Genomic DNA, 12361 nt, shown 5'->3' with positions numbered 1-12361 from the left:
GATTATGTTAATGTTACACGTAATATTTCTCTTCTGTTTATTATATTTACTTACAAAAACTTTCTTTGCATTTACAAATTTTTATCCTATCACTTTTACTTTAATATGGTTTGGTTCTATGCTGGCGATCACGTACTTTACCAGTGCCAATTTTCGCCACCAATTTATGGCTAGAATTTTCTTGAATGGGTATAGTTTCAGCTGTCCTCCAAATGTTTATAAGTCCACCTTCACCTACTGTTATCAAAGAACCGCTCTGTAAATGATATTAGACAATATTAATTAAAATGATATGAATTTCATTTTAACTTTATGTATATTAAAATTATACCTTTTCATGTAGCCAACTATCACGTACTATTTGTTTATTCCCTATCATATTGTAACATGTTTCTAATTGATCATTTACAACATTTAAACATCTCAAGTTTTCCCTAAAATGTTTTAATAAGGAATATATGAAAAATATTGTCAGTATGTAAAACTAATTGTTTATGTTCAAGTTTCTAATTAATATTGTTAAGAACATCATTAACTTTGATGTTATACTATCTGACATTATTAAATTTTTTAATTATATAGCAATTTACCCTTTAACACTACTGGCACCTGCAAGAAGAAACGGTTGCCCAAGTGCATTTGAAGCATGAAATCTGACTATGTAATAATCATCTGGATCAGCATTCTGAAAAGACTGATATAAATTATGTAAAGTTTATCATTTTTATAAACATTAATATTAATATAAATTATACATATCCTATTAACCTGAGAAACTACTAAATTACTGCGATCAAATTTAGCATATGGTGTTGCTCCATCATAGTCCCAAAGTTGTAGTGAATTATGTGTTGTGCACCAAAGGTTGTCATCATTTAACCAACCTATCCTATCCTATATTTTTGTTTAAAATAGATCCTAATTTTTTTTGGAGTATAAATACATTTCAGATTTTATAAAGCATATTAACTTACCACTGATGATTCAGTGTTTAAGGAATAAGTTAATGCAGAATCTTCCGATGGCTGTGTAAGGTCAAAGACATTAATCAATCCATCTGTACTACCAGATGCTAAGACGTCCTGCTTACTAGAATGAAATGCCAAGGAGGTTACATCTTCCACATGAGATTCCCAGTATCCACCAAGGAGATTATTTTTGTCACCCAATTTTGAACTAGTATATCGTGCATCCCAAAATAAAATAAATGTATCTCCTCCAATATGTTCAGTACCACCTGCTATAAGCTTTTCATCACAACTGACATCAAAACTACAGAGAGGTTTTGTTTTGCCATCTTCTGTAATATCTAAGAATAAAAGAGAAGTATATTAAATGTACAAACTTAATTGTAAAATTTATCATTACATACCTTTAAACCTTGCAACAACTTTGCCTTTAGCTCTCAAGTCGCATGCTGTAATTTCTCCATTGTTTGTAGCTGTATATAAAATATTTCTAGAAGTAGGACTAAACCTAATACCAACGATAGGTGTTTGATTATGACTTAATGTGGCAGTTTGGTTTAAGTTTTCCCCAACAGAATATATTACACATGTATGGTTGGATAAGGCTGTACCAATTCTAAATTCTGGGTCACTGTACATAAACATTAATTCATCAGATATTTTGATGATATCTTTTAAATATATATAATTATGAGTCAATTCATGTCAAATCCAAGTCTAATATTAAATATCTAATATCTATACTTTGAAAATATATTTTCTGTAACTATAAAAATGGTATTTTTAATTTCACATTTAATTGGATGTATTGTAAATTAAGCAAAAATATTAAAATGCTTAAAAAATTAAATATATTTATACTATTAATATTTCATTTACTACAATAAAATACTAATTCCTAAATACAAAGTTTTAAAATTATATATTAAATAAATTACATTTTTAAAAATATTGATTTCTCTATGGAATTGTTAAACAGCACGTTCTAAATGAAATGAAGAGAAAAATTGCATAGCACTACATAATAATAAACATTCACGTAAAAATTAAAAAAATTTTTTAAACATCATATTTTTCTAAAATAGATTTGACGTAAAATGCTCCATGAGGATAAATAAGATTTGCCTTTGAGTTCCACAGATAGCAAGAATATAATTATGATCAAGAGATACTGCTTCTTCAATCGACGAAATTAATTCGCTTTTTCTTTTGATGGTTCGATTGTTATCATGCTTACGTGCACCATGTTCAACACTTAATCTTTTTAATGATTCAACAATTTTAGCCATGCTGCTCGTTTTCGAGATTCTGAGCAGATATCACAAAATTAAGGTTAATATCACGTTCGAATTGTAGCCATACGCCTTCTCAAATATAAAATATCTGCCACTTTGAACTAAATTAGGATTATTAGACTTTTTATTTTTAACTTTCTATTTTGATGTGTAAAATTATCCAACGCGTGTTTTCTTTTTTTTTTTATTTTAACTGCGAGTTTTATCAGATTGCGTCGTATAAAGACGCAACTTTTTTGGCCCCAGTAAGAACAAAAACTAACGTAAACCATGAAGTTTGTCTAGTGTTAGTTATAATAACTATACTACTTTATCGATAGGTGGCTCTGTGTTTGTAGCATTGTTTTAAGTGGTCTAATTATCAAATTAAAGAAAGGTATTTGAATTAAGTAAACTTTTGTTCCTTTTTTTACTACATTATTATTTTAAGTATATACATACAAAAATTATATTAAATAGGATCAAGAGATGTTTTTTCATAAAAGTGAGGCGCTAATTCTAATAACCATTCTGGTTGTATCACAGTTATGTCCTTTATATACGTTTTGTTTGTTTGTAAAACTTCATAAAATAGTAACCTTGAAAAAGAAAAAACAAAAATTTAGTATGATATGTACATGCGTTATTATAGAAATATACAAGATGTTACACTAAGGTTGATATACAAACCATTGAGGTTGCTGAAGTGTATATAAACAGCTATTTGGATGTATATACAAATCCTTATTTCCACGTACTGTTTTATATACTCCAGTGTAATGCAAGTACGCCGCTTTCGGGAAAAGTCCAGCAGTTATACATTTTAGAATTTGTTGTAAATTTCCTTGAAGGAAATGAGCTATTATTAGAAAATTTTTATAATTCATACTATATATAAAACAATAAAATTTAGTTTAATTTACCATTAGCCGAAACCAACGGTATATCTAATTTCTTCATCATAGAATGCATTTGCGTTCGAATTTCCGTAACTCTGCGTAAAGCTTTGTTATTAAGAAACTGTTTTTGACACCAACTAAGTGTTCTATTTTTCTCATAAGCAGTATATACATTGAGCAACGTTAATAAGTCTCCCTCCTCAACTTCGAATTTTCTATGCGCTATTCTTGCCTTTATAGCAGCTTGGCCTCCTGCAGGTCTTATAAAAACATTTTGTACTTGAAGCATAGCTAAAATCGTTGATAATTCTTCGGAACATCCCATTTCACCTGCGTAGGGTAGAAGCTAATTACATAATAAAATATTTAAAATAATTTTCGATGATTTATATGGAAAATTTATGAGGAATTAAGTCTGTTCATTAAACTTTACCTGATACTATAAGAGATTTTGCCAAAACAGGCTCCAATGGCATTTCTGCCATTGTTACGCCCAATGGTGTCGTTAATTCTCCATTACTGTCAATTGCTCCTAATGCATAAAGTAATTCCAGCCCAGTAAGAAGATTTTTACTTGGTGGAGCAGAAGGAAAATTAAATCTTAATACATTATCAATTCCTAAAGCTTTCAATTGTAAGATCGCCGGTGCTAAATCCGAGCGTTGCATTTCTGGTGGCGTTGCCTCAAATAGTTCTGAGTATGCTTCCTTTGTGTACAATCTAGATTTTGGATGAAACTTTGAAAAATATGAAAATATAAACCAACAAATAAATTTTTATTAAATTTTTAAACAATTTGAGCATTTACACCTATTGTATACCTATATGCTTTTCCTGTTCGGACACGACCCGCTCGACCAGCACGTTGATTCGCGGATGCTTTGGACACAGGAACAATTACGAGAGAATTTGTCTGAGTTTCAGCCTCATACCATGGAATTTTTACAAAGCCACAATCAATAACTAGATAAAAATTTCAATATCTTTTTTAACTGAATTTTTTTATATAAGGTCTTATATATATGTTTAAATAATAACAATAAAAAATAGGAATATTTTATTTAAAATATAACTAACAAAATTAATGTTTTATTAAGTTCATACCATAAACAATATTTGGAATAGTGATAGATGTTTCTGCAATGTTTGTGGCTACGATAACTTTACGAGTGTCTTTGGCAGCCCTCCAAAATACTTTCAGTTGTTCTGAGTTCGGAAGAGATCCATACATAGCTAGAGGTAAAAGTTTCTCTGAAAAAGAACAATACGAAGGCACTGATAAGATCTATCTTAAACTTCGAACAGTTATATAACAGGACAATGACGACGAGGGTATCATTCCGTATTCTACTCACGCTTGCCTTCCTTTATGAGCTTTGCATGCTCTGATAAAAGAGAAACTGCTTGGTCTACTTCGTCCAAACCCGTAAGAAACGCTAGAATATCACCAGGTTCTTCATTTTCGTGAATTTTCAAAGCAGTATCTATGACACTGGTCACGTAATTAGCTACTGGCTCTAAAATAAAATACAAAAATGAGAACATATTCATGACATAGTTATAAGACGTCGCATAGGTAATATATGTATTACAAAAACTCGGAACGGAAATAAAAAAACATATTTAAAAAATTGGAACATTAGGAAACAAGTAAAAAATCATTGTAGAAAATAAAAAAAAGATATTGATGATTAATAATTGTAAACCAATTGCTTTATTTATCAATTGACCTAACATATTATTTATAGAATGATGTGATGTATTTATATATGTATATATATATAGAGATATACCTATAATGTAGAAAATATCCACTGGATAAAGTCTACCTTCGACGGTAAGTATAATTGCAGTATCTTTTGCGGAATCCTTCGTTGTATTTGTATTGAAAAAATCTCGAAGCTGTTCTGCATCGACCGTAGCGGAACAAACGACAATTCGTAAACTTTTTCGTTTCTAAAAGAAAACAAATTTTTTATAATAATTAGTATATCTTTTACTTAGACTTGAATTAAATTAAATATTTATGAATTTATAATATTCAATTACCCGGATTATTTTTTTCAGAAGTCCCATAATAATATCCGTAAGAAGGGTCCTTTCATGTACTTCATCCACCACGATTACAGAATAACTTGTCAACAAAGGATCGCTCATTAATTCACGAAGCAGAATTCCTTCTGTCATATACTATCAATAATATAATTTTATATAATTACTGGATTCATTTAACTTTTATTATTTTTTAGTTTTCTGATAATTAAAATTCTCTATTATTTTAATTTATTATTTTCTTTGCTGTTACAATTAACGTCTAAAATAATACCTTGATCTTTGTCGTTTCATCCGTATAATTATCGAAACGTATAGAATAACCAACTTCGGTGCCTAAAATACAATTGCGTTCATCAGCAACACGATTAGATAAAGATGTAGCCGCAACTCTTCTTGGTTCCGTGATGCCAATCATTTTCCCATCTGTACACCATCCTGCTTCAAGAAGATACTGTAATCATTTTAGAAAATAAACCTTCTTATGTATGCAATTCATAAAAATAAATATATGTACATTTGTAATTAATTTAATATTATAATAATATACGTTTATTACATTATTATTACATTAAGAAAATATACTAAACATTTCATGGTTTAGGAATACCGAAATCTTATTGACTTTTTATCAAAATTTTACTGCTCCTAATAATTTTTATAAAACAAATATCAACTATTAATAATAAATACAAAAGAAATAGTAAGAGATAAAATGAACGCTTATTGATACTAGAAACGTTCTAAGATAATAATGATAATAATAATAAAATGATGAACGATATGAGTAATACGAATAATGATAAAATGCATAATAAAGAAATATGTAATGAATGCCGAAAAAATCCAATATTACATTTATATTCTTGAAAATACTAATACGGTTTTATTTTATCTAATAATGTAATTTTCCTCATATTTGAGAGGAACTACCAAATAGATACGAAATACATTTTGCGAAAACTATAAAAAGTAAATAGCCTCAATATAAATAAACTATTGTTCTGCATTTATTTTAGACAAAAGGTTTTGTAATAGACATTGATGTGTTATTATGTAATATTCGGTAGTTATAAAGATTACCTAACATAAAAATCAATTGATACTCTTATCGCAGAATGACCAAGGCTAAGTAAAGTAACATCATATGTCAGATAAATAAAAATTATATTTCACATAAACTTGATTAGTACACTGTTGAATGCACTGATCGTTTTTCAAGTTCAACGTGAAGTTCTATTCTCTGAAATCTATTACCAGCTTTAATCTTGCATTAGCGCACATCGGTAACGGCGGAATATTACACGTATTACGTCTTTGTGGTTTAATGTCATATTTATATCGGATTTTATTGAAAGCTTGTTATAACGGTTTACTTCGACTTCGGCAAACTTACAAGTATTCTAATTAGGTAACTCACGACATTGGATCACACTAGAAATACGGATAAAGGCAAGAAGTTGTTAATTATTACAAATAAAAAGTACAAAATTATATACTTTGATGCACTTGGTGTTAATAATTATCACGTATCAACATATATTACTTAACTCGTATATTTAATATAAATACATATTTATGTTATGCATATAATACAATTTTATTGCATATATACAATATTATTGCATATAATAATGACAGTCAAAATATGCATTAATTTGAAGTTCAGGTATAAAAAACATACTAAAAACATTTTATGAGGTTTGACATTTTATGAAAACATTTTATGAAAATTTACGCTAAAGTCCATCATTATTTTTCAATAGTATATGTAAGTTATTGTTTATTATCGTATAAGTAGATATTAACATTATCCTCAAGTATTTCAATAATATCGAACATCACAGCAATACCACCAAAATTAATAATCTATGACAATTAATCAATATATTTTAATAACCATATTCTACAAATATGAAATTAAGACATAATATAAATGTTTAACTAGGAAGACAAATGTATTATTAAATATTTAGCGATGTAAATCAGTATTAATTATTACTAATAATTATGTTTATCCAAAAAAGCAACATGTGAACTAATACATATTATGATCTACAAATAATTTAGAAAAATTACTGTTCAAAATTTTGTTTATAATAGAACATTAACATATCATATATTTTATAAAGCTAATTCGTAATAAAGTATTATTAGCTTATCATTTAAGGGTTTATACACATTTTTCATACATCAGTCTGCTGTGTATATAAAATACATGCAGAAAAATAGAAAATACAAAAAATTTTATCAACATATTGCTTTCGTAGACAAATTTGCAAATTTCAGTGTACAATAGTCATCTTAGTCATTATATCACCAGTAACAAATAGTAGAAAACAATGCTTTCCAAGATTTACACTGTCATCCTTGAGTATAGACATCAGATGAAGATATCTCTTCATCAATCAGTGATGGTACATCTTGCATGTATGTATAGGCCCGTAAATAATGAAATTCAGTTACATAAACAAGTAATAATACAACAACATATAAAGACCACTTTACAAGTCTAATATACTCCCGCATACGATCAAAAAATATTGCCAAAAGCAAGTAATCCATGACAGCATGAAAATTCAAAAATTTCCAACAAAGGGTTATTATTGTAAAAGATAAACTTCTAAATATAACTGTTTGTCTAGCATAAAAATGTTCTCTACTAATCGGTATTGTTCTATATTCAGTCTCAAGAAGATCTTGATATAAATATATATATCGATTCCAGGCGGCACTGCTGAGGAACAAATGGACGGCTATAAGTAATATGTTACGAAGTGCTGCATTTGAAGTTTTCAAAGTTACATTTCCAGGTTCCAAAACTGAAGATACAGGAAGTTGTGGCAGCTTATCATAACCTCCACGTCTACTTGAGTTACGAGCAAGAAATTGATATAAGCCAATAATAAAAGCAATGCATCCAAAAGCATCACAAATACCATCAATAATGTAACCAGATGAGCCAATGTCTGATCGTTCACCATTAATATTTGCTCTTTTTCTAGCAACATGTCCATCCAAATCATCCAACCATGTTCTTGCTTGAAACAGTATTACACCTAAACGTCTATAAGACAACGAATCACTGGAAACACATTTACCAGCTAGCACTGCTATTAATACATGGAAACAACTGATTGTGTTTGGTGTCACCCATATCCAAGAACTGCTTATATGCAATAGATCATCCATGATAGCTGCGAGAGGACTCAAGAGAAAATGGTTTGGATGATCAAGCATTAATCCTTTTACAGTCACAGTACACAATGGATTAAAATCACAAGGTATGATTGAAACATATTGTGTACCATTTGATATAGGTCTTATATCATAATTTTGTGTTCTAGAATACAATAGAAGATCCATTCCAAGGAAGTATAATGTCATTAATATCAAAATTGCTAGGAATGACCTGCTTACTAGAGTTGTTGAACCAAACATTTTGTATATAAATTTGGCACGTTTGTATAAATTGGTAAATATATTGTTATATCTTTATAACATGTTCCTTATGTTATATCATCACTTTCTTTCTTTATAATAGATTCAAATATATTAGAGATATGTAGTTAATGTAAATGCACACTGCTATTAAATATTAGCAATAAATTCATTGCTCAGTAATTTTATTATAGATACTTCTTTAATATAACACGAATAAAAAAACACGTCCGTTTATTATTTTGAAGCAATAATATTATTGTGATATTCACTTTTTCAATATAATGAATTGTGTATGGCAAATAAAAAATAGTCTTTCAACTTTTAAACTCATCACGTGACTGACTTGATTACGATGATTTTTGTACCACACTTTTTTGCAGGATTACGAGTACAGTGAAATTATCATTATAATTAACAGTACTTTGCTCCGTTGTTAGTAATGTTGCAATATTCATGGACGACGTATTCATGGGACACGGATCAGTGTGCCGTGACTACACATGGCTAGATGAAATCTGCAGATTCCGAATATACTATTTTGATCGATTAACTGATACCATGCCGGTATATTTTTTTAGAAAACGTTTGGTATTGAAAAACGTTTCAAATACCTTATTTAATACATTATCGCGTTATTTATCAAAATAGCATGAATTTCTTCTATAATAATAATATTTCAATCGCACTGTTGTCAGATAATTTCTTTTTTTAATTGTTCGATAACAAAATAGATAACTATAAAAGTTGTTATTCCATGACATTTCTTTTTACGACACATTATTATTCACTAAGTTATTAGGTATAACTATTATGAAAATTACTGTTCCCGAAAAATTTTACTAACACACATTACGATTTGAAAAGATGATGATGTACTGTCGAATTTGTTTGACCACAACAGAATGGCGATGCAACAAGATCTTTATCTGTGCGCGTGCGCGAGTTTATATATTACTTAAAATTTCTATTATATATATATATATATATATTATATATAAATAACATTATTATGATATTTGTACATATATCATGTAGATGAAATCCTAAATAAGTAAATCTAATATACAGGGTGTTACTGAACAGATGGTACAAACCAAAAGAAGATAAATGCATGAAAAGTAAAGTCAAAAATGTATAGAATAAAATTTTGTCATATAACGCACTGTTTTCGAGAAAATTGAATTAAAAAATTTGTCAAGTATGCTTAAACTTAACTAATCATGAACTAAATATGCGTAAACGATACATTTTAAAATAAAATTTTTGTTTCAAGCCTCGTTTTCAAGAAAATAGAGTTTGCATATGTTTAGTTAAGAGCTATCTTGGTACACGCGCATAATAAATTTTCAAATTTATTTTTCTCGGAAAAAAAAGAATGTAATTCTTATGAAAGGATTTTATTACATGTGTTTGACTTGTTTTTTCATGTAGATTCATTTCCTTTCGGTTTGTACTACCAGTTCAATAACACTCTGTATATACAGAATGACCGATTTTAATTTATATACGCAAATTACTCATACAACAATATATCAATATATCAATTGTATAAAAAAATAGTTCAGATAAGAAGTGGGGGTTTCGAGGGGGCCATAAGCTGGTGTAAGTAGTTCTTTTGAAGACGACGCACAAACAAGGCAACGTAAACACAAGAATACCGCTTCGCGTCTTTCCTTGTCTTTCATACATTATATTTGACAAATTAAAGTTAAGATATCTGTTAAACTAATGGTTTCTCGATATAAATAGGTTAATATAGTATATAAGTAATGTATAGGTAATATGGTATATAGGTATATGGTATATAAGTAATACAAAAACGTGTCATCTTCGTACGAACTTTATATGTCCGTATACAGAGAAAAACTATGTATTTACGTCAGATGGTGTACGAGTAATTTACGTTTATAGATTCAAAACGAATCATCTTATGTATATGAAAAACAATTAATTAAGTTATTTGGAAAATCATGTATATTCATACTCTCAATCAAAAAAATCAAAACTCCCACTCAAAAATATTATATAACTACTTTAAATGTCACATAAAATTTAAAAAATAAGCAAGAAAAATTTAATTATGAAATATTGAGAATATCCCAATTTTTATAAGTGCATGTTTGAAATATGTATAACTCCGTAAAAGATTATATAAGTGGCAACAACAAATATGTTATATATATGTATATGTTACATTATATTTTATAGCATAAATTTATGTAGACTTATATTACTACATGCAATAAAATCCATATCATCACAATATTATTTATTTAAATTTCACCTCACTATATTATAAAATAATTCTTTTAAAATAAAGGCATACCTGAGGTAACTGCGTACTCTTTCCACATCCAGTTTCACCGATTAAGACTAATGTTTGATATTTTTCCAGTAAATATATAATATGACTTCTATACTTAAATGTAGGCAATCGTTGACGTTGCATATTAAGTGCAAGTGAATGATGCGCATTGTATACAAATTGTGTGGACGAATGGGCTTCTGTATCTGGTTTATCCTCTTGCCACATACTATCACCTGTAATTAAAAAAATTATCAGATGAATATAAAATTTTTCTCGATATAATATATATAAACATATGCAGATAAGGCTCATATATGTACAAAATTCATAAGTTCAATAGGTTATGTTATACAATTGTTATACATATATGTAAGAATAAGTTTTACAACATATGATAATGTCAGCATATAATACTACTTTTAAATCAGTTATAATTAAAAAGAATACAATATTGGAAAATAAAAATAAAGAAAGAGGAAATATTGTCCTTTTACATGTTTGTACGAATATGTTCCAAAACAATTGTACTTACCAGGTTTAGAAAAAGTCGGTTTTGTATTCATTTTATATAATTATGTAAACAATACAACGAGATAAAATTAGTTGTCACGTATATCATCAGATTATAAACTCTTATATTTACATAATAATCACACAATTCAAATAAACACAACTATTTTACCGCCCGATATATATGTAAGTAAATACACATAATGCGTTATTGGTACGTTGACAGACGGAAGAAATGTGGACCTAATTGGTTATTTCCGATAGACTCAACACAATCATAAAGATAAACATGCGTATTGGTTGAAAGTGTCACATACAAATAAAGCAATATAGCACGCATGACGATGAGCGATATAATGCAGTACTTCTCTTGCCTCTATGCCATTCGAATTGATAACGACACTTACGAACAATGCAGTACATATATATTTCTCACACCTGTCATATTCCTTTAAATGAGTTTTCGTATAGATGACATTGTATATGATTTGAAAATATTTAAATAATTCTAAGTATAAGAATATTTATAATTATTATATTTTATATTATTCAGCTATATAAACAGCAGAAAAAAATCCACTTGGTAGGAAATATTTTTTATTTTTAATTGAATTGAACGAATCAGAAATTTCAATTTCATACCCTCACACACATATATTTCAGCAAATTATTTAATTTTATTTCAATTCTAAACTGGACGAACAATATATAAAAAAAAAAAAAAATTGAAGATCTAATTAGGAAAACATGAATATAATATTTCAATTGATATAATAAACATTTACATTTGGAAATTATACATAGTTCCTTTAGATTTAAAATCAATAGCGATATATGACATTATATATACATGTATATAGAAATATGTATATTATGTATATCAAACCAAAATACAAATAGTACAAA

At 28.1% G+C, this 12361-nt stretch overlaps 3 protein-coding genes across 4 annotated transcripts; all 3 read right to left on the bottom strand.

Annotated features, from left to right (window-relative positions):
* Positions 1-20: 20 nt before the first annotated feature.
* Positions 21-2502, bottom strand: LOC100644282 (WD repeat-containing protein 89). 2 transcript variants are annotated; one of them, XM_012316956.3, is made up of 7 exons: positions 2094-2502; positions 1373-1599; positions 975-1309; positions 769-894; positions 591-694; positions 332-434; positions 21-256 (listed from the first exon to the last, which is right to left on the bottom strand). In XM_012316956.3, the coding sequence occupies exons 1-7, from the start codon at positions 2255-2257 to the stop codon at positions 101-103; spliced, it is 1215 nt and encodes a 404-aa protein (XP_012172346.1). In that variant the 5' UTR covers positions 2258-2502; the 3' UTR covers positions 21-100. The 2 variants fall into 2 exon arrangements, with proteins under 2 accessions (XP_012172346.1, XP_012172350.1); XM_012316960.3 differs by having other exon boundaries at positions 591-685.
* On the bottom strand, positions 2385-11951 carry LOC100643398 (probable ATP-dependent RNA helicase DHX35). The gene is made up of 12 exons (XM_012316937.3): positions 11478-11951; positions 10964-11178; positions 5468-5647; positions 5191-5331; positions 4935-5097; positions 4497-4658; positions 4246-4392; positions 3963-4104; positions 3575-3861; positions 3166-3471; positions 2933-3086; positions 2385-2841 (listed from the first exon to the last, which is right to left on the bottom strand). The coding sequence occupies exons 1-12, from the start codon at positions 11506-11508 to the stop codon at positions 2715-2717; spliced, it is 2055 nt and encodes a 684-aa protein (XP_012172327.1). The 5' UTR covers positions 11509-11951; the 3' UTR covers positions 2385-2714.
* On the bottom strand, positions 6182-10163 carry LOC105666543 (ceramide phosphoethanolamine synthase). Its single transcript, XM_012316953.3, has one exon. The coding sequence runs from the start codon at positions 8632-8634 to the stop codon at positions 7558-7560; it is 1077 nt and encodes a 358-aa protein (XP_012172343.1). The 5' UTR covers positions 8635-10163; the 3' UTR covers positions 6182-7557.
* Positions 11952-12361: the final 410 nt, after the last annotated feature.

Source organism: Bombus terrestris, chromosome 2, assembly GCF_910591885.1.
Source record: "Bombus terrestris chromosome 2, iyBomTerr1.2, whole genome shotgun sequence".
Taxonomy (NCBI): domain Eukaryota; kingdom Metazoa; phylum Arthropoda; class Insecta; order Hymenoptera; family Apidae; genus Bombus; species Bombus terrestris.
The sequence above is the reverse complement of the archived record's forward strand: the minus strand, read 5'-3'. Positions and strand labels throughout refer to the sequence as shown.

What these genes read in the sequence shown, in the direction of transcription:
- LOC105666543 (XM_012316953.3), bottom strand. Translation starts at nt 8,634, where the DNA reads ATGTTTGGTTCAACAACTCTAGTAAGCAGGTCATTCCTAGCAATTTTG.
- LOC100643398 (XM_012316937.3), bottom strand. Translation starts at nt 11,508, where the DNA reads ATGAATACAAAACCGACTTTTTCTAAACCTG. An exon ending in TTCTGAAAAAAATAATCCGG is followed by an intron (nt 5,098 to 5,190) that starts GTAATTGAATAT and finishes GTTTTCTTTTAG; the next exon opens with AAACGAAAAAGTTTACGAAT. An exon ending in ACCGTTGGTTTCGGCTAATG is followed by an intron (nt 3,087 to 3,165) that starts GTAAATTAAACT and finishes ATTTCCTTCAAG; the next exon opens with GAAATTTACAACAAATTCTA.
- LOC100644282 (XM_012316956.3), bottom strand. Translation starts at nt 2,257, where the DNA reads ATGGCTAAAATTGTTGAATCATTAAAAAGATTAAGTGTTGAACATGGT. An exon ending in AGTTGTTGCAAGGTTTAAAG is followed by an intron (nt 1,310 to 1,372) that starts GTATGTAATGAT and finishes TTTTATTCTTAG; the next exon opens with ATATTACAGAAGATGGCAAA. An exon ending in TAAACACTGAATCATCAGTG is followed by an intron (nt 895 to 974) that starts GTAAGTTAATAT and finishes ACAAAAATATAG; the next exon opens with GATAGGATAGGTTGGTTAAA.